This window comes from Exserohilum turcica, assembly GCF_000359705.1.
Source record: "Exserohilum turcica Et28A unplaced genomic scaffold SETTUscaffold_3, whole genome shotgun sequence".
Classification (NCBI taxonomy): Eukaryota; Fungi; Ascomycota; class Dothideomycetes; order Pleosporales; family Pleosporaceae; genus Exserohilum; species Exserohilum turcicum.
The window spans coordinates 2,063,444-2,088,795 of record NW_007360136.1 but is presented as its reverse complement, the minus strand read 5'-3'; the positions used below and the strand labels follow the sequence as shown (position 1 = coordinate 2,088,795).

General features: G+C 55.1%; 11 protein-coding genes across 11 annotated transcripts; 6 read left to right on the top strand and 5 right to left on the bottom strand.

Annotated features, from left to right (window-relative positions):
* Window positions 1-341: 341 nt before the first annotated feature.
* SETTUDRAFT_90196 (uncharacterized protein) lies at window positions 342-2,048 on the top strand (the record flags this gene model as incomplete). Its single annotated transcript, XM_008029407.1, has 1 exon — window positions 342-2,048. The coding sequence occupies one exon, from the start codon at window positions 342-344 to the stop codon at window positions 2,046-2,048; it is 1,707 nt and encodes a 568-aa protein (XP_008027598.1).
* A 909-nt stretch (window positions 2,049-2,957) lies between these two features.
* On the top strand, window positions 2,958-4,513 carry SETTUDRAFT_163846 (uncharacterized protein). Its single transcript, XM_008029406.1, has 3 exons — window positions 2,958-3,067; window positions 3,169-3,671; window positions 3,735-4,513. The coding sequence occupies exons 1-3, from the start codon at window positions 3,008-3,010 to the stop codon at window positions 4,300-4,302; spliced, it is 1,131 nt and encodes a 376-aa protein (XP_008027597.1). The 5' UTR covers window positions 2,958-3,007; the 3' UTR covers window positions 4,303-4,513.
* A 394-nt stretch (window positions 4,514-4,907) lies between these two features.
* SETTUDRAFT_154716 (uncharacterized protein) lies at window positions 4,908-6,491 on the top strand (the record flags this gene model as incomplete). The annotated part of the gene is made up of 2 exons (XM_008029405.1): window positions 4,908-5,730; window positions 5,776-6,491. The coding sequence occupies 2 exons, from the start codon at window positions 4,908-4,910 to the stop codon at window positions 6,489-6,491; spliced, it is 1,539 nt and encodes a 512-aa protein (XP_008027596.1).
* A 331-nt stretch (window positions 6,492-6,822) lies between these two features.
* SETTUDRAFT_20645 (uncharacterized protein) lies at window positions 6,823-7,183 on the bottom strand (the record flags this gene model as incomplete). The annotated part of the gene is made up of 3 exons (XM_008028727.1): window positions 6,823-6,945; window positions 6,995-7,053; window positions 7,117-7,183. 3 exons carry the CDS (start codon window positions 7,181-7,183, stop codon window positions 6,823-6,825), a joined length of 249 nt encoding a protein of 82 aa, XP_008026918.1.
* A 763-nt stretch (window positions 7,184-7,946) lies between these two features.
* Window positions 7,947-9,976, bottom strand: SETTUDRAFT_172074 (uncharacterized protein; the record flags this gene model as incomplete). Its single annotated transcript, XM_008029404.1, has 3 exons — window positions 7,947-8,433; window positions 8,483-9,871; window positions 9,923-9,976. The coding sequence occupies 3 exons, from the start codon at window positions 9,974-9,976 to the stop codon at window positions 8,008-8,010; spliced, it is 1,869 nt and encodes a 622-aa protein (XP_008027595.1). The 3' UTR covers window positions 7,947-8,007.
* A 1,201-nt stretch (window positions 9,977-11,177) lies between these two features.
* SETTUDRAFT_137522 (uncharacterized protein) lies at window positions 11,178-12,473 on the top strand (the record flags this gene model as incomplete). Its single annotated transcript, XM_008029403.1, has 4 exons — window positions 11,178-11,339; window positions 11,386-11,505; window positions 11,552-11,925; window positions 11,971-12,473. The coding sequence occupies 4 exons, from the start codon at window positions 11,178-11,180 to the stop codon at window positions 12,407-12,409; spliced, it is 1,095 nt and encodes a 364-aa protein (XP_008027594.1). The 3' UTR covers window positions 12,410-12,473.
* A 2,817-nt stretch (window positions 12,474-15,290) lies between these two features.
* On the bottom strand, window positions 15,291-16,532 carry SETTUDRAFT_137519 (uncharacterized protein; the record flags this gene model as incomplete). Its single annotated transcript, XM_008029402.1, has 1 exon — window positions 15,291-16,532. The coding sequence occupies exon 1, from the start codon at window positions 16,485-16,487 to the stop codon at window positions 15,291-15,293; it is 1,197 nt and encodes a 398-aa protein (XP_008027593.1). The 5' UTR covers window positions 16,488-16,532.
* Window positions 16,533-17,157: 625 nt separating this feature from the next.
* On the bottom strand, window positions 17,158-18,443 carry SETTUDRAFT_117709 (uncharacterized protein). The gene has a single exon (XM_008029401.1). The coding sequence runs from the start codon at window positions 18,219-18,221 to the stop codon at window positions 17,304-17,306; it is 918 nt and encodes a 305-aa protein (XP_008027592.1). The 5' UTR covers window positions 18,222-18,443; the 3' UTR covers window positions 17,158-17,303.
* Window positions 18,444-18,850: 407 nt separating this feature from the next.
* On the bottom strand, window positions 18,851-21,088 carry SETTUDRAFT_20639 (uncharacterized protein; the record flags this gene model as incomplete). The annotated part of the gene is made up of 1 exon (XM_008028726.1): window positions 18,851-21,088. The coding sequence occupies one exon, from the start codon at window positions 21,086-21,088 to the stop codon at window positions 18,851-18,853; it is 2,238 nt and encodes a 745-aa protein (XP_008026917.1).
* A 1,021-nt stretch (window positions 21,089-22,109) lies between these two features.
* Window positions 22,110-22,902, top strand: SETTUDRAFT_163842 (uncharacterized protein). The gene has a single exon (XM_008029400.1). The coding sequence runs from the start codon at window positions 22,417-22,419 to the stop codon at window positions 22,753-22,755; it is 339 nt and encodes a 112-aa protein (XP_008027591.1). The 5' UTR covers window positions 22,110-22,416; the 3' UTR covers window positions 22,756-22,902.
* A 589-nt stretch (window positions 22,903-23,491) lies between these two features.
* On the top strand, window positions 23,492-24,815 carry SETTUDRAFT_20637 (uncharacterized protein; the record flags this gene model as incomplete). The annotated part of the gene is made up of 2 exons (XM_008028725.1): window positions 23,492-23,953; window positions 24,444-24,815. The coding sequence occupies 2 exons, from the start codon at window positions 23,492-23,494 to the stop codon at window positions 24,813-24,815; spliced, it is 834 nt and encodes a 277-aa protein (XP_008026916.1).
* Window positions 24,816-25,352: the final 537 nt, after the last annotated feature.

The following is a 25,352-nucleotide window of genomic DNA, read 5'->3' as shown; positions in this document are numbered from 1 at the left end:
ACATGGAATGGTGGGCAGCACGAAATGCAACGCAAGGGGCAGCACGAAATGCAGCACGAAATGCAGCGCAAGAGGCAGCCCAAGAAGCAGCACGAAAGGCAGCCCAAGAAGCAGCCCAAGAGGCAGCCCAAGAGGCAGCAAAGGACGTAGAACAGGACGCAGCACAAATCACCGCGCAATTCGAGAACCTTAAAGCGCTCGAAATACAGGAGATAAAGAAGGTCAGCGAGATCGGATCATTCCTGGAAGAGGTCAGCATACCATCGGAAAGCGAGCGGGTGTTGAAAAAGGTGGAGCCAATGATCCAGGTGTTGCAGAACAGCATTGCACGCATTGTCCAGATGAAATCATCCATTGAGGATCAAGAGGTCTCTGAGCAATCAAAACAGCTGGATAAAATAACCCAACTGCTGGAATCGTACAAGCAGCAAGTCGCTGATATTCGCGAAAGAGCTCAAAAGCGGCAAGACATCAGGAAGCGAAAGGAGGAACTGCTGAACAGGAAGCGCATGTTACTGAAGCAGCTCGAAAAACAAGAGGTGGCAGAAAGAGAAGCAAGAAAGGTCCGAAAACCTGTCGAGCCAGCACTGCAAGCTTTGGACAACATTCTAGACGATGCAATGGAAAAGATTGAGAATAGCCCGAGCGAGCCAAGGTCACCAAGGAAAGGTCTTCGCCTTAACACCGCATCAGCAGCGGAGCAGCCAGCAGATAATCCCATGGTTCCGCTGCGAAAGATTGGACCGGGCTCGATTTCTGTCCTGTATAAGTCGCGCTCGCCAGACGGGGTTGCGAAGACTGCAAAGACAAACACACCACTTAATGCGTTTGTTCCAAAGAAACCAAGCGACGCACTTCGTCTCTACGTGCCGCCTTCTGGCTTTGTACCAATCGACAAGGATCATATTGTCAGTTTCGAGGGCTCAGTACCAGACCTCCAGTCCGAGGTCTTGCAAATGGCCAAACGCCTCGAAAGCTCCTACCCCCGTATCGGCAGTCTTCCGTACGATGTCTGGACGAGTAAAAACAAAGCCACCCTGCAAACATGGCTCAAGATTTTGGTGAGCAAGTGGAAAACGCGCTTCGACAACGTTGAGCAGACTGGGCAAATTGAAAAGGATATTGTAGACGAGCGGTTACGCAGTGTATTGGATGCCATGGTTCGCGATCATGATCTGAGCAACGAGGCCGCGGAGCGCATGGCCATGCGGTGGCATGAGATTTTCGATCGGAAAGGAGCCATGGATGGAGACGCAGAGGGGGTGCTGGATTGGGATGAGTTTAACGCTGAAGGTCTGGGATTCTTGACTGACGAGACTACACCTGCGTCGACACGGCGACAGAAACAAAAGACACAGACACTGTTCGGCAGCCAGAGGCCTTCGCTGTCTAACACCTCAGCCAGCAGAACTGCGTCTGCACCGAGAATGTACTCGACGTCGTCTCGCTCCTCACAACCAGCTCAGGAAAAGCCAAACGACCATGCCAGAAACGCAGCATCCAACGCACCGGCGTCTTCCCTCCCGCACTTGACGGAATCAGGCTCAGCACACATGGTCTCCGTCTCCGCAAAACCACACACGGTCCGCACCGCCATCGCCGCCGGCTCAGTCTACTTTACCAATCCCACTCCGCTCTCTCTCATCCAGTCCAACACTCTCAAAAAGGGCGATGTACTCGGCGTATCCCGCATCGCGGGTATCATGGCGGCGAAGAAGTGCCCGGACCTGATTCCACTGTGCCATCCCATTGCCCTGACCCACGTGGGCGTGGAGCTGAAGCCTTTTTCCAGCAAAGACGATACGAAGAGCAGTGATGCGCATGGCTACGGCGGCGTACACATCGAGGCCAAAGTCCAATGTACGGGGCCGACAGGCGTGGAAATGGAAGCCCTGACGGCCGTCATGGGCGCGGCGCTCAGCATCGTGGACATGTGCAAGGCCGTGGATAAGTTTCAGCGCGTGCAGGATGTGCGCGTTGTGCTGAAGGAGGGCGGCAAGAGTGGCGTGTGGAGGGAGGAAGGGTGGGCGAGTTGGCAGGGTGAATAACGTGTGAAAGTGTAGGATGTGAATGTGTACGATAACGCGGGATATTGCAGCAACCTCTAAAAGCACATGTTATTTTTTTCTTCACTCACAATAAGGCGATTTCAATAAGATACTTGTAGAATAGCAACGCGAGCTTCGTTCTAGACTCTGGAAACCGCTTCGTTTGGCCACCAAGAATATGATTCCCCTCAATCCATACACCAGGTACGGATACCCCGAAAACATGCGAGTACCAACAGGAGAGTAGCCCCTCCGCACTCTTATCCCCATTTAACCCACATGCACTCGCTGCTGTGTGCCGTCGCGCGCATGAAAAAGCAACTCCCCATGCGCTCGCCGATCCCCAAATTCCTATTCAGCCCCAAATCGAGCGTTATTCAGAGCCCCCCCCCACCCCACCCCACGCACCATGGAACCCGCATGGCACCTATCGCAGTGCGGGCATCCCTTTGCGAAATGGCAAATCCTTCATATTTCGGTTGTCCGAGTGAGAAGGCGAGAATAATTGTAGACTGATTAAATTGTTTTCTTATGCTGTGCTGTTTGGTCCCCGCGGGCAGGCTTGGAAGGAATGGTGGTGTGTGGCTCGTTGGTTTATACATGGGGACGAGAAGGGGGGGGGGAACGCATATTATACAATAGAAGCGTTTGTATCTCGTATGGTGGGATTTGCGAATATATCTTCTTCATGTTCGCACGATCGTTTCCTGGATACTGCGTTTTCAGCGGATTACTCCTGTAACCCTCTCTTTTGTTGGTGTCTGCTGATACTCTCCCTCAATTACACATACGCTTCCTCCTTCAGCGCTTCTTCGGCATTCGTGTGCTGTCAACGTACTAGCAGTACTCAAAGGACAGACAGAATGCGTATACCGATTGAGAATGACCTCCAAATCTGGACGCTGGTGCTGTCGTCCATTTCGATTACGATCTCGACCGTCGCTGTAATATTGAGGCTGATGGCAAAGTATATGCGGAACAAGATTGATTTTAGCGATTATTGCATTACTGCTGGTTTGGTACTTGCTCTCTTTCATTTGTCCGTGTTGATTGTCCTGCAAAACGAAAGCATATTCTATTCGACAACGTTAGTCGAGAGACGCGCTGACTCGCAGTCAAGTTCTCAAACCTAGCCCTCAACTCGGAATTCATCTGGCTGGTGCACCACAGTGGGCTTGGATTCGACGTTTACGTCGTCGCAGCGCGCTGGGGCTCCGAGCTCGTCACAGGCCTCTACAAAGGCGTCACAATCATCACCTTGATCTGGACGGCAACCGTGTGCCTATCCAAAGTATCCATCCTGCTCATGTATACGTCCGTCATCCCCAATCGCTCCATGCTGCTCATCTGCCGCGGCATCGGCGTCTTCATCGTCATGTGGGCGATATCGGGCTTTGCGGCGGCGGCGCTCGTCTGCAGGCCGTTTACGTACAACTGGGAAATGAGCATCGAGGGCGTAGAGGGCACCTGTGGAAGCCAGAACAAGTTTTACTTTGCAATGGGCATGATCAATGTCATCCTGGATACCGTGCTGATTGGGCTGCCCATGCCGTATTTGTACCGGCTGCGCATGCCGTGGAAGAAGAAGTTGGTCGCCATGTCGCTGTTTGGTCTGGGGATTACGTGAGTCTCCTTTTCAAAACTGGGGGTTTTCGACGTGGGATGCTTGGACTGACTTTGGTTCAGGACGTGGGCTATTACGGTCCTGCGAGAAGCGCTGCTGCTGCACCTCGATTGGGACAATGCTGATCAGGTGCGGGACTGCGTGTTTGTTATTCTTTTGACCGGACTGGAGACGGCCGTCGCCATCGTCGTGGCGTCTATCCCGCTTATGCGCCCGTTGTTCTCGAGGTGGTCCGGCTCAAAGAATGCGAGTGGCAAGAAGCAGCGTGCGGGAGGTAACAGGTGGAACAGCAGGAGCATACCCGAGCTGTTGTTTCCGCCGTCGTGGTTTGACAAACGCGATAGTGGCGTGCATGCTGATGCGCAACCAGTGAAGGCTTTGCCGGGGATAAGTCTGCAGTCTTGTTCGGAGAATGGTAGTGAGGAGTATTCTCTCCAGGAGCCTTCTTTCCTCCCAGAAGGTCCAAACTTTCCGGCTGGCCCAAATCTTCCGGCTGGCCCAAATCTTCCGGCTGGCTCTCGTCCAGGGCACTCCTTCCACCCGGAAGAATCTACTTTTCCGGCTCGCTCTTCTCTTACGGCGCATTCTGATATTGTAGTCGAGGAGGGGTGGGTCCAAGCAACAACGTAGTGGTATCATCAACATGGCCCTGAAATTGGGCATTGGCATCTTTTCGGTATTCAGTCAGGTTGCATGTTCATTCAAGTATCTACCAGTCCTTTGTCGCAATAGCATTTTCGCCGGGTTGGGCGCGTGCATCTCTCAGTATCTTTTCGGGAACCCGTCAACAATCCCAAATGGTATCGAACCCTTTTACGCCTCGTAGACAAATACAAATGAATCAGCTAGCCTCTCCTCGCAACATATTTGTATTTCCAAGTCTGTAATTAATTGGGTTGTGGTTCAGTTTTCTTTCGGGTGGAGGAGTCTGCCTTGATTCATACATGCCAGAACCGTCGAACTACAACCGCGATCCAGGTAGAGACTGCAATTTTGAACCATGTTCTGTTGAAACTAGGGTACCCCAAGAATGCATATTAATTTTGTGAGATTCATAGGTCCAAAGCTGCGTTGGATAGAGTTCAACGGATGGGTTGCGGATGGGTTGTGGTCGGCCTGCGTGGTGGGGCTCTCAGCCAATCGGCGCTTCAATTGACCGAGGCGCCAAGTTTGGTCGACGATGATTCCATGACAACGACAGCTTCCGTGCTCCAATTGAAGCCCCCGCAGCCAAGATGAGGTCGTCTTATACGTGCAGGCAGTGTCTGTCGTTACTGAAGACTTCACGGGCACCGCTGCGACCCCCCCAGGCCCTCCGCCCGCTCGCCCAAAATGTGGCGGGTCCCCGAAACCACTCCACCAAAAGTCCGGCACCGCCAAAACTGGCTCTACCCAGGCGCGGCCTCTCCACGACCCCGCGACGGGCGGCCGAAAAGCCCTTTGAGCCATTCGAGTACATTGACCCCGAAGGCCACCGTCGGACGCTGCTCCTGACCGAGGACAATCTCTTCCACTCCTTCACCAACTCGCCTATCCCCGAGATACGAAAGCGCGCGGCCTTTATGCGCCAACATGCCTACTGCCCGCATCCTTCGCATAAGCCCACGCGTGCGCCCACCAACTCGGCCGACTTTGAGGCCCGCAAGTCGTCCGAGACGGGCTCTCCGCCTGCGCACGTCGATTTCGAGTGTCCAGATTGCGGCATTCCGGTATACTGCTGCGAAGAACACTGGGCAGATGACTACGAGGCGCATTTGGAGGTCTGCGATATTCTGAAGCAGATCAACGAGGATGACCACGATCTGAGGAGCGGGCGCTTCTTCCGCGAATTCCAGTTCGCCGAGCCCCAGATGGAGGAGATTCTGGTCAACATGACGAGCTGGGACACGTACTTGTACACCAGGGACTACGATGCGCTGAACGACGATCGGGAGATGCGACAAGCGACGAAGCTCTTGACATATCCCATAACCATTGCCAGTATCTTGAACGAGCTGAGTCCATACAATATTCGCAAGAACGGACGCATGACGCCTGAGGGATTGAAGAGCTTTAGTGGTACGTCGACTGGCCTGGTCAATTACGATTACTGACATAAAACAGCCCTCCGACACACGCTCCACCCACCACGAACCGGCGGAGGCGACAGCTGGAAGAACGCTCGTCTTGCCCCTCCCTCGGTCCGACTCTTTATCCTCGGTGCGCGCGCAGAGTCCTCTCTTCCACGCGAAACCTGGATGCAGCTTTCCTACCTTTTCCACCGCGTTCAATTCTCGCTCAACTTTATCGGACCTGAGAGCATGGCCAATCGCGAGAAAGAGCTGCCCCTTCCTGAGCGCACACCCCTGAATCCGTTCGGAGCTGTCATTGAAGACCGCATCAGCAACAGCATGAAGATTAGCACATTCGTCGAATACTACCACAACATTCACAAGACGGGCTACTTTTACCCCTATGACCCTTATTTTGACTGCTTTGTCGTCTTCCACCCAGGTTTCGGCAACCCTGCCTCGGCGCACGAGTGGGAGGAGACGCTTCCGCTGCTCCTCGAGACCAAGGTACCAATTATCGCGACTGGCTACAGCCCCTGGGATATGGAGCAGGATGTGGAATTTCTAAACAAGAGATTCGGAAATGAGATGGATATCCTCCTGGAGCCTGGTGAAAACCTGTTCCGAAGTCTGCGTTGGGATCTCAACGATCTCGACCCTCACGACGTCACATGCAGCAACTGGGGAGTGTACGCGTTCCGCGGGAAAAGGTACGAGGCGACAAAGAGGGATGAAGAAAAGGAGGTACATAGTGAGAGGACTGAATGATTATGAGCTGTATCAATGGTATGTAATACTCGCTGTATCAACAAGCTGTATAACCATTATCAATACGCTTCGAGAGCTTTGAATCTATTAGGTCCAAGATTGGCAATGCGAATTTGCGTCCAGACTAAGTGGATATAAGACTTTGACGATGGATATTTACATTCTCACGACGTATGATTGTAACGTTGATGTACGAACTACTCGGAGACTTTCTCCACGAGCCAGCACATGCGATCAATTGATAGCGCTTCGTATTACATCGTAAACATATTTACAATCGACGAACGAGCTTCCGGCTGCTTCTCATACTCATTCATTCAGAACATCACGTCTAGTGACATCCAGGCGTGCACACGCCTCCGTAGCAGTAGCACACCTGGCGCTTGACCTTGTCGCGGCATCCAGGAGTGCAGAAGCCGCCGTAGCAGTAGCACACTTGGCGCTTGTCGATGGCCTAGTGCCGTTAGCATATAAAACCCGTAATAAGAGGATACGAGACTCACCAAACCCTGAACAAGCTCGCTGGTGAGCGAGTCACGGACTTGGATGGAATTGGCCTCGGCTGCGAGAGCGTGTCAGTCGGTATATAGTTGCGGGTGGCATTGTATAGGGGCCGGAAGCTTACGAGCAGGGGCGGAGAGAGCGGAGCCCAAGAGAGCGGCAATGGTGATTATTTGAGCCGGAAACTTCATGATGGTGTTTTTGAGGCGTATTCGAGTTGGCAGTGTGATTTTCTTGCCATGCGAACGACGCCGGGTGGTGTTTATATACTTACGGATTCGTGGTATACTGACGGCTGCTGGTTGTTGGCTGCGCGTCACTTCACACTCCAAGACACCACCCGGAAGATTATATGCGCCGTTTCGCCTTATAAAATTAAATTCCGATACAGCAATAAGATGCGGAATCCTCAATCCGTTGAGTAGCCGCATAGAGTAAATCCAGAGTATTACGCGGTGTAGATCCACATGTTGACGGAGAGTGTGCCCGCATAAACCTGCACTAACGACAATGCACCAAACATCGCCTTTTCCAACACATCCTCTCCGCCATCGCCACGCCACTACTCGTTACCATTAACCAGGCGCTATTGAAAGACTGGTGGAACGGCCCGCCACCCCACAGCGACCTTCCGGACCGGGTGAAGATGATGGGCGTTGGTGGCTGAGCCGCACGTCAGTGGTCAGCAACAAGCCGTCGGTTTCTAGTCGCGTCATTTTCGAGATTTCAATAGTTCCAAGGCTGCCGTTTTCCGATCTGATCCTTTCCAACTCTATACTAATTGTCTTGGAGTCTGACATGAGCACAGGAGTTGGTGTTACATGTCCGGAAAGATGACTACAAGTGGCCCTAGCGCCATGTACGTGGCATCGGAGGCCTTACAAAAGTCCTACCAGAGACGTCACAACATGCAGCATCCAACACAAGCAGGTCACGATCGAACGCCTGAACGCGGGGGAGGCATCCCTATGTATTCCTTTCGGCAACCCATTGGCTTCAACTCGGACCGCGCATCCTAAGCCCAGAAGCCCGCGGCCTTGAGGCCTGCAATCGTTCCCCGGAAGCCAACCACCTCCTCCGGGTCAATTTCCAGCTGCTCTGGGCTAATAAAGTCTTTTGTAACTTCCCATGGATCACACGCCTCTCCGTACTTGAATTGGAGTGATAGCTCGGCACCCACGACGCCGTGCAGCTTGGTTGCCGTCTCGGCGCTGATCTCAGCAAAGACGCACTTCTTGCCCGTCACCTCGCACCACATATCCACCATTTCTTGGAACGTCCACTTTTCCAATGCAACGTTGGAGCAGCGGCCAAACGCCTTGTCTCCAGCGGCCAGGACCTGCCTAACCCAGATGCCGGGGTTCACCGTCATGTCGCCGGCAAGAAGGACTTTGGCGTCGGGCTTCGTAGGCATGGCCTGGATGTATTGGCCCGTTCCAGGCTGTCGGGGTCAGTAAGCCAGCATATCATTGAGATGGAAGTTAACATACGTATTCAAGAGGCTGGCACATGGGGAAAAAGGCCATGTTTTGCGGATAGTACCCAAAGTACAGATACGTGGTGATTGCGGCAAGCTGGGGGAGCTCCGCCTTGATGCGAGCATCGACATTGGCCTTGTAGTCCATGTGCGGCACCTCCATATGGCCCCAGAACCGGCGCTTCGCACTCGGACATGTCGACCAGATGTAGTGCTCTACGGTGCGTGAAGCGGCAGCCGCCCGTGCCAGGTTCATGCCATGCCGCTCTTCGATTTCGCCGCACTCGTGCTGGCTCTTACCTTGGAAAAGAGATTCCCACCAGTTTGTTACGGCAAAGACGGCATGTACTCCGTCGAAAGCAGCAGAAAGGGATGCTTCGTCGTCAAAGTCTCCCCTCACCACCTCGATACCCTCCTTTGCGAGCTTCTTAGCAGCGTCGCCGTCAGGGTTTCGTGTAATTGCACGGACCCTCCAGCCTGGCGTCTTCTTCATAACGTTTATTACCCCGCCGCCCTGGCTTCCTGTGGCGCCTGTCACGGCAATAATCTTAACCTTGTGGTCTGGATACTCTTGGATCGCGCCCGGTAGTCCGCTCTTCTCTCCATGCACCATTGCAAACCACGGCTCAAAGACGGCCTCGGTCCGCTTTGCGAACGCGCCGCTCTTGTACCCCGGGTGGCCCCAGTCGACGAGTTTATCATGCGCGGCTTCGATCAGCTGGCCCGTCTTGCTATTCTCCGAGTCATTGAGAAAAAAGTCAAACGCTGAAATCAGTGTCGATTTGGTCGTCATCTGTTCGGCACGGAAAGCTTTGCTAAAATCAGGCATAGCAGGCGTTTCGACACCTCCAGGCATCACGCAATTGACCGTAATGTTCTCCTTGACCCGAAGGATGGGCCCGACGGTCCTGACCCATTGCTGAGTGGCCGCCTTTGCACCGCAGTACTCAGGGAACGTTTGGCATGGATAGATGCCAATCATGCTGCCGGTCACGATGATCTTTCCGCCCTTGCCGCCAGGGTTGTGGCGCATAAAGTGGGTTGCCAATGTGGTTCCGTAAATGGTGCCCTTGAAGTCGGTATCGGTACAAGAAGTGTCGGGCTCAGAAGGCAGATCGTCGACACGCGCATCCCGGCGTGCAAAGTTGTAGACGGAGCCGCGATCCACGCAGCCAGCGTTGGCAATGAGAAGATCAAGTCGGCCCCACCTTTTCCAAACGGTTTGGAACAGATTGGCTTGTGAAGAGTAGGAGCTCACATCGCACTGCACAAAGATGGCAGTGTTTCCAGACGCGTCGATGGACCGGGCGACTTGCTGACCTTCCTTATCCCGCCTACCACAGAGAGCCACGCGGTAGCCACCACGGTGGAGGTGCTCTGCCAACCATGAACCAATGCCACTCTTTACACCTGTTAGTATGCCCGATTGACTAAAGAGGTATGTCTGACGAACCGTAGCACCGGTAACGATGGCGACCCTTTGGTCGGATTGCGAAATCGAGCCCATATCCACGAGTTCCTATTGGGCTCCGTACAACAAACTTTGGAATGACGCTTTATATCGACAACGAACAACAGATATAGTCTTATCATGCAGGTACGTCGATGGCAACGTCTTTGAATACTTTCTACAACCCTAAACTCTATCGGAATCCCCGCGGACGCCAACGAGGCCCGATACCTTATTTGCTCTTACATGCGGCGCAGTCGCTATAGAGCCCCCAGATACACGAGTTAGCTCGGTTTGCATCTCCTCTTTTGTCGGGCCGACCGCGCGTAGCCATGCGTCCGAGGATCAGCAGCATACGGCGATCCATGCTCGATCGCCGCAGTGAAACCGACATGGCCATAGTTTCTTTGCGATGCGAATCCGGCACGACGGCAAACCTACCAAACACGACTCAGGAGACATGCAGTTGCAATGCTGCATCTTACATCGATTCAATCTATAGACGTGGCTGTAGCTGACTCGGCCATCAACGCAGGATAGATCAGTTGTCAAACTTTGGTCCGTGTCCTTATCAAGTCAAATCATTCAAAAGGCATAGGCCAGTCAGGCCACGGATCGAGGTCTTCAGGAGTAGATACGGCTGTCACGCGGCGGTGGGAAAACGGCCGTTATCCAATGTAAGCGCCAACGCGGCACGGGTCTTGGCATGGTGTGAGCAGGTTGCGGATGCAAAACAAGGATTCAAGAGGGGTAGGTGCAAGTATTCACGAGCAACGGTTGGACGTTGGCATGTGGAGAAAGGAGTGCCTCGTGCTTAAATGCATGTCCTCGGGTGGCTGTGGTAGGTGCAGTCTTTTCCGCACGAAGACTAGATACGGTGTAGACAAATCATCACTGCCCTTTGACATTCTGCTGTAGCCAACCACGGCCAGCAGCAATGCAAGGGCGGCGTCTGTGTCCTCGGCCCTTCTGATCGCGACGAGATACCTCAGACTGTGGTTTGCCATGCAGTCCAAATTGTCGGGAGCGTGCGCTGCCTCACCTCATCCTGACCTTTGCACCCAGTCTTGTTTTGGCGAATGATCTACGCAAAAGGCGTTTGAGAAATCACAGTACGAGCACCGGTTCCGATTGCTACCGGGAGAGGATTAGAGTTTTTTTTTTCCTTTGAGATGCCCACCTATAGGTAGAAGTACATCTCAAGCACGCATTTTTCCTCATTACATTCCGAGTTTTCCGTCTTTTGCTGCGTGAGACCATGCCTCGACGGCTGCCAATCGAAAATGGAACTCAAGTTGGTATCATTGTTGCCTGTACCGTGTCAATGTCCATAGCCATCATTGCAGTCGGCCTGCGGCTTGTCGCCAAAAGGATCCGGAACAGGATTGACTACAGCGATTACTGCATCATCATAGCCTGCGTGAGTCGAGTGGTTTGAAAGATGTATCCAGACTGACGTGAGCTAGCTGTGGAACACGGCAATGCAAGGATGCTGCATCTCGATGGTCACCTATGGCGGCTTTGGGTTCCATACCCGCGAAGTTTTCACTCGCTTTGGGCCAGCCACGGCGAGATACTTCTTCAAGGTACGCAGACAGGTCGTTTGATTGAGCTCAGCCCTAACGGTTTCAGGGAATCATGACCTTTTCGATCCTGTGGAACGTCGTCGTGGGATTCAGCAAGGTATCCGTGTTGCTCATGTACACGACATTGATACCAACCATCAAGATGATAAGATGGGCCAAGATGCTCGGAGCTCTCATCGTCCTGTGGTGTCTTTCGGATATTGCTGCTGCCCTGCTGATTTGCAGGCCACTGGCGAGGAACTGGGACTTTACGTTGCCGGGAACGTGCGGAAGTCAGCCCGACTTTTACTTTGCAATGGGCGTCGTCAACCTCATCACGGATGCGGTCCTCATTGCTTTGCCCATGCCCTACCTCTACAAACTGGCCATGCCGAAGAGGAAGAAGTTTCTCGCAATGGGACTGCTCAGTATCGGATTAGGGTGAGTGCTTTTTACAACACTCTTCTTCCTTGCTAATAGTTGTAGAACCTGGGCCATCACCATCTACCGGCAGACCTTGCTGCCTCACCTCGACTTCACCGACATGACCTACGCCGGTGTGCATGCCACGATTCTCTCCGGTCTCGAGCCTTCGGTCGCCATCGTGCTGGCATGCATTCCGCTGATGCGCCCCCTTTTCGGAAAGTCCAGGAACAGCGCAGACACTGGCTATGAGTACGGATCTTCGGGCAAGGCGAGTTATTTCTCCAAAAAGAGTGCCGGTCCACACAACATGGACCCCACGGCCACATTCTCCGAGCTGGTGGACAACAGCGACGATTCTTCGCAGATTGAATTGCGGCCCGTGGAGGGGATCCAGAGAGTCTGCATTTCGTCCGATGAAGAACGGCCGAGGAAGAAGAACAAGACTCTTTCGGCCCACACCATCAGCGTCGAGCGAAAGTGGGAGGTGAGGACTGGATAGGTCAGGCCACTGCAGAGCACAATTGTCACTTTGTTGACCGAACCGACAATGGGAACTGAACTAGAAAAAGCCAATATATTTACGAAAACATGGTGATATGGATCCCATTGATGAGCATTCCGGCCAGAAATGTCATCCTGGACTAGTACACAAGCTGCAGGCTGTCGGCGCATCATGGAGAATCTCCCCACGCCACAACGGACAGTGCACTCGCAAACCCAAACGGCCAGGATCTTCAACGGCGCAGATGCTGCCGCCAGAAAGAGAAAGCCAAGACGTTACTCTGAGACAGGCTAAAATCCTTAAAAGTCAGAAGAGGGATAGCGCTCCAACCCTATTGATCCTTCCGACATGGCCCCTGTCCTCAAAAAGGACGCCCCTCGCTTAAGCCCTTTTTTTTCGGCGACTCTACAGGCCAGGGCAGCGTTGGCACCGCTTCCTCGCCTCGAGCTTCTTCATCGCGTGCGTGTACTCCTTCTCATACTGCTCGTCCCTGTCGACGCTGACAACGGCGGGCGTATCGGCACGTGGGACGTGCTGCTGGCCAGCCATTAGAAAGGCACGGTCGTGGAAGCAGGAGCAGAGAGAGGGGGAATGGGCATACCGATTTCTCAGTCGCAAGAGCCAAGTCTTCGGGGCGAATGACGGCGGCGGGTGGATGGATTGCGGATACAGGCACCGGGTCGGCCACAACCATGACGATCTTGATTGGGCGCGTCTCGACGGGCGAGTCTTGAGCGATGGGACTGGCCATGACGACGCTGGCGGCCGCGGCGGCGACGAGAGGGAGAGCCGAGTGATGCATTTTGATGCGGTTTGATGGGCTGTGGAGGAGACTTGCTCAGTCAGATTGTGAAAACTTTGGCTTCACTTGGACATACCTGGATTTTGTATCGAGTATCTCTGAGGAGAAGAACTGGCGGCACTGGATACGAGGTATATAAGCTTCGCTGGAGGAAGAACCATGGAACTCACGGGCGGGTCAATATTGCGTCTCCGATGATGCTCCTCCGGGACGGGGACTCTAGTTCTGGGGATTTGCGAGGAGTGCCGTCGGATACGGGTGAAATTGTGTGTATCTGGTTCTTCAATAGTGCGGCATTACATACTGTGTACATGTACAGTCTGCTGTTGACTGGGCGACGCTCTTGGAGGTGGAATGGGATTACATCACCATCTGATTGGAACAGTAATATGGGTTATGAAACCATGGGATAAGAGTGAGCCAAGGATTTTGCAGGAAGCCGACCCGTGTTTCTGCTTGATATCCAGATGATGCGATTGTATCCGAAGACTGCGATGCGGGAGACTCGTACGATGAGCTGACGGCTTGATTGCGTTCGACTTACCATAGCCAGATACAGAAAAAAAAACAGCTCCAGTTAGAATGAAAGCATTTTCATAAAGAAACAGTAACCATTCCATGCTATACCCAGATTCCCAACGCCTTGATATCCCCCGTTCTTCCATTCGCCAAGATACAAACGACCACCTGACGACCCCATTTTCCGTATTTCACGAGAACCCATGAAATCGCAGTTATATCAATATGTAGTCATGTCCTGACGCACAGAGTCAGCTTCCACCCAGGGCAATTGTGAAAACCCGGCTTTTTCGCATCCAAAAAAAAGCAGGCTGGCAAATGGCGAGTTTCTCAAAGGTAATCAAGCTCCACACTGTCCACGCGCATATCAAAAGCATTATCTTTGAAGGGGAATGGATGTTGCATCTGGTTTGTACTTTTCTGCCAGCTACCTCGTATCCATCTATCGTCGTTAAACTCAACCTCCCATCCATCCATCCACCCAACTCCCCCACTCCAACCCGTCAAGCAAAATCCAACTCCACCTCCAACAAAATCCACCACCATGTATTTCCCCAGCCTCTCCCCCCTGTACCCCCTCACATTCCTCCTCCTCGTCATCGCCGTCACCCCCACCAAAGCGCGCAGCCGGCTCCCGCTGCCGCACGTCTACGGCCCACTGGACCGCGGGTGTCCCTCGACCACCGTTACCATGCGCGTTACGCAGACGCAGACGAGGATCCGGATTGCGACGAGATGTCCTGGGGATGCGAGCAATAACTGGAGGGACTGGAAGGTTTAAGGGGGGTTGCGTGCTGTTGGGATGCATGTAATGCGTTTTGGCATGCATGAAGGGAGGGAGGGGAGATTGGGCAACCCAAGGTCACTTCAAGTCGAGCAAAGCCAAATCGAGGCAACGCAAGTCAAGTCCCACGTCAATCCATATCAAATCAATCGGCAAAAAGAAAAAACTGGATACCAAAGTACGGCGTTAGCAGGTACATTTTCCCCTCCCAATTCCCAATCTCCTTCCTTGTCATTTTACCTTGGCTAATCCCCAATAAAAACAGAGGTTGTTTTCTTTCTCTCTTCTCTTTTTTTCCTATTTCCTCCTGGTCTGATTCTACACCTGCTATTTTATTCATTTTTCGTGTCGGCATTTGGTGGATTTTTTTTTACACCGCTGGAGCGATATTACTTTGTGGGATTAATTGTAACAGCAATAAAAAGTCTTTTTGCAGCTAGAAACAAAGGCATTCATGTGACTTGTGAGCTTGGTGAGTCCATTAAAAAGGCCAACCATCGTCTTGGACTAGGTTACTTAGACCAATTTCGTTTTTGGATGATGGAGTTTACAAGTGAGACAGGAAAAAATACAAGAAGAAGAAGAAGAAGCAAAGAGAAGCAGAGGGGATACGAATTCTGAAATGTATGTACAATGCCGCCCCTCCCCCAAATAGGATATTCCAACCGTCTACAAGGCCAAATCTAGGATATCAAAAACCATAAAATTCCATTCTATCCTCATCTCAAAGAAGAGCAAAAAAAATAAAATAAAAAAAAACCCCGCAAATCATTTCAAACCCCCGGATACGGCACCACGCCCTCAAACATCCGCACACAATCGCCCAAATCACGGTTCTGCGCCGCAAGCCGCATTTTCATCTTGACGATATTCTCCACAAAGCAGGTGACAGCATGCGTGCCCTGGACGGGGGCATACGCACTTAATCCCCTGGCAACGACATTCTTCTTGCCGCCCTCGTTGCGCGCTAGTTCGACGATGACGGGGACATCGGATACGTCGAAGATGGCCGAGTCGTTGAGATCGAATTCGGTGGATTGGCCCGTGAGTTGGCGCCAGGTGCGGGGCCAGTGGATGTCGTTTTCGCGGCGGAAGTCTTGGCGGCCGAAGAAGAAGAGAGGCGGGTTGTTGATGCGGTGCGTGAGGAGAGGCGGGGTGCCGGAGAGGTTGATGCTGACGAGTGTGCTGCTGCTGCTTGCGTTGGCGCTGGTGCCGAACGAGGTTGCGACGGTGCCGCCGAGACCGTGGCCCAGGATGCCGTGGGAAGTTGTGTTGAGGGCGGAGGAGAAAGTGAAGCTGGGGAATTGGGTTGGGAGGAGAGAAGGGGATGCGAGCTGCGAGAGGACAAAGCGGATGTCTAGAGTACGCGTTTCGAGCGCTTTGGAAACGGTGCCGTTCCATGCTGTCAGAGGAGACAGGTTGGAGAGGGCGACGGTGCCGCTATTGTAGATGGTTGAGGAGGGGAACTCGACAATGGAGGTGTCGCCGGGGTGGTCGACCAGGACGACTGCGGCGCCGTTGGCAGTGATGAAGCGCGCCATGGTCGAGTACAGTAATCGGCTCGTGTCGACATGCGCTTCCAGCACCACGACTGGGATCTTGCTGGCGTCAATCCTTGCAGAGCTCTTGCAGCAGACGCTATATTGTATGTCTTCAAAGACGCCTATATCGCGTTGGCCGCCGACGATGAACTGCTCGTTGGCAATCCTCGCCGTCTGGAGCGGCATGTACGCAACCTGGCACTCCTTCGAGCACGAGTCTTTTGGAACAGGCATGAACAGGCTGACCATGACGCTCCGGTTTTCAGTAGGGCGGTATGGATCTTTGCGTGAGGTGTCGGTTAGAGGAGAGTGAGAGACAGCAACCTTGTACCCGTGGTTGTTGTCTGCGCCAGGGATCAGGATCGCATGGCTGCTGCTAGGGAGCACTGAAAGCACAATGGCTATAATCGAGACGAGAAAAGCTACCATGCTGAACGCTCGGATAAGTGTTGAGATGTATGGATTGCAGCGCCGGGGGGCGGGACTGAGTTTTGTAGGCGTAGACATTGGGTGCGAGCATTGCTTATAATCTGCAACCGTTGCAGCGCGTGCAACTTATTACTTACGGAGAGAATGTTTGAGAGTACTCAGGTGAAAGCGCCAGTGTGACTGAGCCTGATGATTGCAGCCCGACTTGTGTACAGTGGTCGTGTGACTGTCACCACGTGCTCGGTGTAGGAAAATGGTGAGACCAACACAACGGTGAACTGGTGGCTTAGCCTCTTGGATACTCGATGGTGTGATGAAAGCCTGTGATTGATTTTGCTTGGTGTGTTGACATGCGCGACTCTTGAGAACTGCGCCAAGGCGGTAGTTGGTGAATCCATCTCGAGTAGTCTCAAAAACAGCAACCCAATTCTCAATCCTAGTATTCGATGTAGGTTCAAAGTTCAAGCTCTAATTAACACTGCTTCAACCAGCGCAGTTGACTGTATCAACATTGTTGATGTAATATGGCGACATTCATGTCATGTGACTTGGCATACTCCAGATAGCAAGCGCCGACACGCATAAAGATGAACCTCGAGACTTGTTAGCACAGCAGAAAGAGTATTGCTTGAACAACTCAATATAATACGAAACTCCATCGCAAGTATAACGGGTCTGCATTATTCTTAATCAAATAACCTCCGTCTAAACTAAAACCCAAAGTGAACATATCGTGGCGTCGTTAGAGAGGGTATAATGTAATATGGAGAGGAGTGTCGCAGGCAAGGGCGGTACTGTGACGGCCTAAAAACGTGTTTAGCTCGACTCTAGAGACGAAAGAGACAACCTCTTCCGTTTCTCCAGAGGAAGCCTCTTCCACATTCCAACATGCTCAATGCCCTCTTCGAACCAATGAGGCTCAGCCGCTATTTCGACCTCGCCTTCCTCGTTCTTTAGCTCTTCATGAAATCCGTGCTTCTCCCACATGGACTGCAGGTTTGCTTGGGCGTGAATCATGACAAGACCCTGCCATGTAATCTCCTTCTCTTTGGCATGGCCTAGGATCTGGGCCATTTCTAGTGCCGTGGGGGATGGAGGTCGGTAGATTGCATCAGGGTTCGATGTGGCATAGTCGAGGGCAGTATTGATGAGCAGCTTGGCAAGACCGAGACCACGATAGGGTGCGCGAACGGCAAGTCTGCCAAGCTTGATGTAAGGCTCCGCTGGGTGCTTGTTATCGTGGTCCTGCGACGGGGGATCTGCATCCGGATGCTTGTCCGGTTTGTGCTGTTGGATATATTTGTTTGGGCCGTGAGGCGGGGGAATGAGGCGGATCGTCGCCACTGGGACACGCGTAGCGGTAGCAGAGGCGCGGCGGGCGTCATCGGCAGGCGTATTGCCCGAGTCGGAGCGGCGCAGCACCTTGGGAGGTGTGGTGTGGTGTGTGGCGACGGAGGCGTAGGCAACCCAGTGCCAACTGCGCGCATCGTCTTGGTCAAACTCGGCTTCCAGAGGGACGCCCTGCTCGCCAAAGACGTCCTCTCGAACGGCCATGGCGTCGCAAAAGTTGGGCGGGACATGTATCGATTGCCGGGAGCACGGCAGCGAGTTGTCGTAGCCGTCGAGGGCGCCCTTGAGCGGGCATATCGTGTTGACAAACTCGGTGCCTGTATTCGGGGACTCGGGCGAGGCGGTGCTGGGCGAGCCGAAGCCGCCCTTGAGTACGCTGGTCATGGCGATGGGTGGCGCGTTGTCGTGCGAGTTTGTGGATGGAGTGGTGTTGGGGAGGTGGAATAGTCGAGGCAGTCGTCGTCTTCAGGCTGAGATCTAGGCCAACCCTGCCTTAAAGTCGGGTGCGATATATGCGATGGAGAAGCCGGGACCCAGGCCAAAGCCAGCGGTGAATATCATGCAAAAAGCGCAGTTTCGGCCCCGGTGGCTTCAGGCTCAGGGTCCTCGGCGGCAGACCTAGCCTCATAGCGGCAGCAGTGCTGGAGATCAGAGAGAGATGGGCGAGTGAAGGTTGAGTTGGGCTTGGAGGAGTGCCCCACCACTGCACATGCACATCGGTGGGTGATGTCACCAGCCAAAGACGCTTGGCCGGCCCGCACGGGACACGACGGCACCGCCTCCGAGCGCGAATCATAGGCGCGCATCCACCATGTGCTATGAACAGTGTAGGTATAGATGGAGCCTGCTGGTTGTGGCCTGTACGCATACGTAGGTGTAGGTGTAGTAGTAACAGTAGTAGGCATAGTAGCATAGACATGATAGCGCACGCAATGATGCCTGACTCTGCCACGGCACCATCGTCGCCCAACGGCCCTGGGTATTGCATTACAAACATGACGTATATCCATATCCTACAACCGCGACCGCTCCTCCAGGCCCTTTGCAATCCCCCTACTGATCCAGTCGCTAATCGCCATGTTAGTCACCATGGGATTGACCCCACTGGCGCTGGGGAACACGCTCGCGTCGGCCACGTATAACCCCTCGGTGCCCCAAACTTTGCCCTGCGGGTCCACCACCCCGTCCCTTTCGCGCGCACTCATGCGACAGGTGCCCATCTGGTGCGCAGATATAAACATGCTCTCTGGCGACGGCAGCCCCTTGGCCCGCACCTCGTCAAGCCACACCTGGAACTCTGCGTCGTTGATGCCATCGCCGTCTGCCGCCGACGGGTTGCGAATAAAAGGCCTCAGCCCGGGCTGGGTAGTGAAGATTTGCTCCGCGCCCTCGACATACTGAATCTTGGCCAGGCCCAAAAGACCCTCGAGTATGTGCTGCCGGTCAAACTTGCTAACCGGGTACGAGAAGCGCACCTTGCCGTCGACGGGATCCGCATACACTCTGCCCGAGTCTCTGTCCTTGGCAATCGAGATGTACCCGACCATGTGCTTCAGCCTCGCCGCGTCCAGCTTGTATTGCAAGCCTCCGCCATTCGACTGTACCCACATCAGACACGCCGACGGGGCCATGTTGGTCGCTTCGAGCTTCACACCGTGGCCTTGGCCATCGAGGTTTTCAAACTCACCAACCACGGATGTCAGGATACCGCCCTCCCATGGCTTGATGTCCTGCTTGTGGTACGCACCCACAAAGGTAACGGGATGGACGTAAAGATTGCGCCCAATGTGCGGGTTCGAGAGGCCAGACCGCATCAACAACAAAGGCGATTGCATGGTACCCGCCGACACAACCACTCGCTTTGCCTTGATCACCACCTTGCGCCGGTTCATGGGAGTGCCCGCTACGCCGCCATTGATGTCGCGCGACACCCAGGTGCCTTCGACGCCCGTTGCTATCTGGCTGCCGCGCTCATTGGAGAAGAGGACCTTTTCGGCATGGAAACCTTCAAGGAACCTGGCGCCTGCGCGAGCTGCGTCTGGGAGAAAGGAAACGGCGGGCCCCTGCTTTTCACAAGAGCCACAGCCGAAGGTACAGTGGCCACAGTAGTGCTGCTTGCCACCAGTGTTCTGTGGCACTGGCTTGGCAGTCCATCCCAGCTTCCGGGCGCCCTCGAGCAGTATCTGGTTGGCTGGGTTGTGCTTGATGTGCTCAGCAGACACGCCCATGCGCTCGCAGACACGATCCAACGACTGCTGGAAATCGGCCGACGTGAAGAAGGGCAGGCCCTGTGCTGCCCATTCGCGGCGGACATAGCCCTGGGTCTGGAGAGAGGCAGACCAGTTGACGGTTCCGCCGCCACCCCACGTCTCGCCCGCAACAATGGACAAGGCGCCGTCGTCCGACGTCAAAAAGGCCCCATTCATGAACAGATGGTTCCAGCCGTCGGCTTGGGTCATGGGGAAGTGGTCTGGGGTCCAGTGGTAGCCCTTTTCCACAATCAAGACGCGGTGCCCTACTTCGGCCAGATTCTTTGCACTTACACCGCCTCCGCACCCACTACCCACGACGAGCACATCCGTCTCAATGACTTCGGGCTCGTCGCCTGGGGGAATGTGTATAAACTCGTAGTCATAGTCCTTGCCGGGCTTCATGCCCACGGGGACTCGCGGTACGCCCAGGACACGCTGCAAGGCGGGCGACGTCTTGACCCAGGCCTGCTTGCTAAGGACGGCAAGCGAGCTGTGCAGTTGGCGAAGCGGCCATATGCGCGAGTCCTGCCAGCTGCGGAGGATTGACTGTCTAATGTGAACCGGCTGGGCGCTAATGGGTGCAAGATAGCCAGTCATGACCAAGGACCCCGCTCTTGTGTCGAGGGCACTTAGCACCATGAGCAGCTCGTTCCGCTGGCTAACGGGCATATACACTGCAAAGATGCGTTGCAGCTCTGCACGGAACGCAGGATGCTGGCTTGGGACATCTGCCAAATAGCCCTTGGCCGTCGACTCGGCATCAGCATCGCTCTCGGGAATGCGTGCCCTCAGCGTGCTGACCGCGGCCGCGTAGTCTGTGTCTGCAGCGGGCTGCTCCGAGTCTGGCTTTGCGGCAGACGCGGGCGTGATGGCGGGTATTATCGCGTCGGCAACGGCCAGCAGCGTATTCCATTGCTCGGGCGTGAGCGGATCCTCAGAGGGAAGCGGACGCAGAGGTGTAGCTTTCGGCGAGACCGGGTCGGGCTGTGGTGTTGCCATTTGGCCACGTAGGTTGGGACCTTCAGGGATGTCCTTGGTTTCACGGGCAAGCGCTCAAAGGGTCTTTCAAGTGGAGCAATGGACTGAGTATGCTATGTAGACGTAGGCGCGTCCGTCTTTAAAATAATCCAGCGCTGGAGAGAGGGCGAAACGAAGAGAGGCGCCGCGTGGCCATGGTCGCAAGCACTTCCATTGTTGATGCTGATACTGATGCCTCGGCCCAGCTGCGAGCGCTTGCCGCACCATGCGAGCTCGGGCCTGGCGTTTTGGAGTGTGTGAGCAGCATGCTTGACGACGACGACAGCGACAGCGACGACGAGCACCGTGTCAGGACGTGTGAGGGGACACGACAACAAAGGCGCCCGTGTTTGAGCGAGGGCGCGCGTTCAAACTTTGCAGCGTTGCTGTAATAGTCTTGCACGCACGCGGACAGAAGATTGACCGACGGCGACAGACATGGGGCGAGTCATCTGATGCAGCCCTACCACGAGCGCCGTGTCCAGAAGCGGCCATGGAGAGTGTCTGTGGGAGCATGCAGGCTACTGTGACTGTGCAATGCTCCGAAGTTGAGGCGGCATCGTGAAGCTGGCCTCACCGACGGCATATTCCAAGAGGGACGGTCCCCCTGGCGATGCAGCAGGACAAGGCAGGTGATTGGCAGTCCCACCTGGCTAGGCGAATGCAGCTGGAGTCACGATGAGTGGACGATAGACGATGGACGAAGGATGGTGGAGGGTGGAGGGTGGAGAGCGGACGATGGAGGGCGGATGCATGGATGATGGATGATGGATGGATGGTGGATGGTGGATGAGTGGACGAGTGGATGGGTGGGCGGGAGGCCAAGTGGAGCGCAATATCTTGGGTAATTGAGGGCGGGCGCCTGTGTGCAGCGACGGCTATTTTCCGAAGCATCGAGTGCAGCCACTGCCCCGCCAGTTGTTGCAGTCTTGCCGCATCTGAGCGGCGTCAAGCGTGCGGCGTCAAGTCGCATGTGGCGGCTTACTTGGCTAGTGGCGGGGTGGTGGTGATGATGGTGGTGGTGAGCGGATGCATGTGTGTATGCACGTATGCTGTATGTACGTAGGTAGTACGTACGTACGTAGACCTAGCAGCAGTATTAGCAGTCAGTGATTGTCTCTGCGGCCGCAACGGCTGCTGGCTGCCACGAGACGAGCCCCCCGCCTATGACGACGCGATCAGCGCGAGGCTGCTGGCGACGATCGATGGATGGGTAGCGGTGGTGGTATTGGCATTGGAATCGCTGCTCAGGCTTACACCTAGAGTTCAGCGACTGACGCACGCCAGGCCTCGGAGAAGGTCGAGTCGCCATGGGCCGGGATGCTTTGCATACGCGCGGCACGCCATTGGCCAGAGATAAGAGGCGTTCCCAGCCGGGCCTAGCGCGCCCCAACGGCTGGCCACCTCGAGCGCCGACGCGCCGCGGTTCGCACCACAACACAAGGCCTGCCAAAACAACGGTGCATTGCATGCGCACAGCGACTTGGACTCTTGAGCCTGCTGGCACCGTCGCTGGTTCTGTTGAGACGCCCAGATTCAGCCATGCGGGCCCGGGCATCGCGCTGGTGCTGGTGCTGGTGCTGGTGCTGGTGCTGGCAGGCCGAGTCGGAAGAGTGCGCATGGCTGGCTGGCGGCTACCATTGCCATGAGCAAAAAATATGGCCGCCGCCGGTCGTAGCCCGATGATAACCCTGTCGCCCTTCACTCTCGGCCGCCAAACACGCGGGCGTAATTCCCCATCAGGCGACCGCATCCCTCCCCCCTCCCCCCACCCAGCGCTGGTCGTTGGTAATGCCTACCAGAACGCCTGGCTGGCCTCGACTTAATTCTCCCCGTCCCCAGAGCCTCACCCCAGCCAGCTCTCCGCACTCACGCGACACACACTCTCTCTCTCCCAGTGCCCAACCGCTGCCCTCGCAGTCCACTCCAGCCTGTCCGGTCTCCTCCACCCCTCACCCACCACTACCACTGCCACTGCCACTGCCCCTCGCCGCCGCGGCCCCGGCGTTATTCTCCCATTCATCAATCACCGTTCGCCGTCGCTCTTATCGCCTGCCTGCACGGCAGTTACCAATCGACGCGCAGCCCGACTTGCAACACCACCCTATTGCAAGCCGCACGCCTTGTCCCGGGGGCCTCGCTGCCAGGGTCATCTCGGTTGCACCGTTGCAGGCATCCTGATTGCCTTCCGCCCTGTCTGTACCGCAAACGCGACACATCGGTTCCTGCCCTATCGCACCAATACCCAAGAGGCCCTTTCACCGCCTGAAACCCTCGCTGCCAGCAAGGCTCCGGCAGGGCTACGTCTTATACCTCTTCCTCGCGCTTCCGCCTCGTCACTGCTCTCGTCCTCTCCACGCCATCCCGCGACACGACACGCCCACCATGGCCACGACCTACTCGACCACGACAGCCTTCCCCCAGCACCAGCACCACCAGCACCAGCATGCGCCCTACCAACACCACGCATACCGCAAGTCGACACACTCGCAGTACTCGCCCACCAACACAAGCATCAACACGCCCGCAAACATGTCGCCCACGTCGCCGCGAACCACACAGCTGCCTCTGGCCCGCCACCAGGGCATCTACCAGCCCAGGACCGCCATCGGTATCCCCGCTGCACTGCGCAAAACCGAGCGGCCCGCCAGTAAATCGCCGCCCAGGCTCGACTCGGCCATGGATCCTCCCAAGAGCCCATGGGCAACAACGGCTGGCTTTGGCTGGCCTGCAAACGACGGTAGCGCGACACCCGTGTCCAACATTGGCAACGAGGACATGCAGAGCCTCTACAGCGCCGAACCCCTGTCGCCCGTTGGCGGCCCAATCACACGCAACCACTGGCAGGTAAGTCAATGCACTCTTCTTTTTTGTTTCTCTGCCCCGCTTGCTCTGGCACACTATGCTTGTCGCGTGCTCACTTGGGGCTGAGGGTCCCGTCTTACGTACATGGCCAAAAGTGGAGCCTGCTTAGCGCATCGCGCTGCTCAGTCGTCCCGCGCTGTGCAGAGCCGAGATGCCGAGACTTTTGTGCTGGCTGCCTCGTGTCCACAAGCATGTCGCCGCCCAGCAACAACACTCGATAGTGTCGCTTGGTACCTGGGCTGCTGCTTGCCGCCCGTCTTGTCCAGAGCCCACAGGCGCCGCGGCTTGCATCGCTCTCGGAGTTTCTGCTGTCCCCAAGCCCCGACACACGTGGTCTTTCTGCGCTCAGACCGGCCGCCCCCCCACGCCACGCTAGAGCCTTTACCCGATGCAGGGTTCCCTCTCATTAGCCAGCCCACACGCTTTTCTGCTATTGAAAGCCCAAGCCAACGGTACTGACAAACTTCTTTAGGCAGATGGATCCACCATGGTATGCTCGGCCTCGTCGTGCCAGGAACCCTTTGGCTTCTTCCAGCGCCGCCACCACTGCCGCAAGTGCGGTGGCATCTTCTGCGCACAGCACTCTCGCAACCAAGTCCGCCTCGACGAGCTGGCGCGCTTCCACCCCCAGGGCCAGTGGCATCGTGCCTGCGACCGCTGCCACAGTTCGTTCCGCGAGTGGGAGCATCTCCGCTCCAGCCGAACTAACAGCGAGAGCTCCGACAGTAGCGGCCCGGCCCCAAAATCCATCGAGACGCCTGCCGCTGCAAAGCGGCCTGACACGACCCGCGTGGGTAGCTTAGCCCAAAGCCTCCAGGGGACGTGGAACTGGAGCACCTTCTAAACCACTCGGCGTCTCGACGGTCTGGGCCTCCACCGCCCAGTCCCACGTTTCCTAGTCATGTCATACCTTCTCTTGATATCCGGGTGACTGTGATGGCTTCGGCATCGGTCATTCCACCTTTTCCGGCTTCGAAACGAAGCCCCTGCATAACATTTGCATAGTATTGGCGTCTTGCTTCATCGGTCGGGTGGCCTTTTGTCATTTGCATTTCAGCGTTTTCATTCCGTCTCTTTCCTCAAACACTCATAGAAACTAGTCTCTCCCTTTGTGGAGTCGACTGTATAACGGCCGAGGTATCCCGAGTAATGATTGTCGGCTCGAAATTACGTACGACTAGACGATTTCGGTCCATGGATGAGGGTGGGGCGACGACGATGGCTGGAGGATGGTCGGAAGACGGCTGCGTGGTTTGTTAAATGTCTTCATGTCTGTTTACGTATGTACTGTTATATTCCGTCGACATGTGTGAAGCCTTCGGGCCATATGATACGACCTAGAGGTCGTTAGAATCAACATTGGTATAATCTGATACGTGGA

Bases quoted from the DNA above. Each gene is read 5' to 3' on its own strand.
- SETTUDRAFT_163846 (XM_008029406.1), top strand. From the start codon at position 3,008: ATGGCAAAGTATATGCGGAACAAGATTGATTTTAGCGATTATTGCATT. The intron at 3,068-3,168 runs GTACTTGCTCTC...CTCGCAGTCAAG, and splicing joins ATTGCATTACTGCTGGTTTG to TTCTCAAACCTAGCCCTCAA. The intron at 3,672-3,734 runs GTGAGTCTCCTT...ACTTTGGTTCAG, and splicing joins CTGTTTGGTCTGGGGATTAC to GACGTGGGCTATTACGGTCC.
- SETTUDRAFT_117709 (XM_008029401.1), bottom strand. From the start codon at position 18,221: ATGACCAGCGTACTCAAGGGCGGCTTCGGCTCGCCCAGCACCGCCTCG.
- SETTUDRAFT_163842 (XM_008029400.1), top strand. From the start codon at position 22,417: ATGGGCCGGGATGCTTTGCATACGCGCGGCACGCCATTGGCCAGAGAT.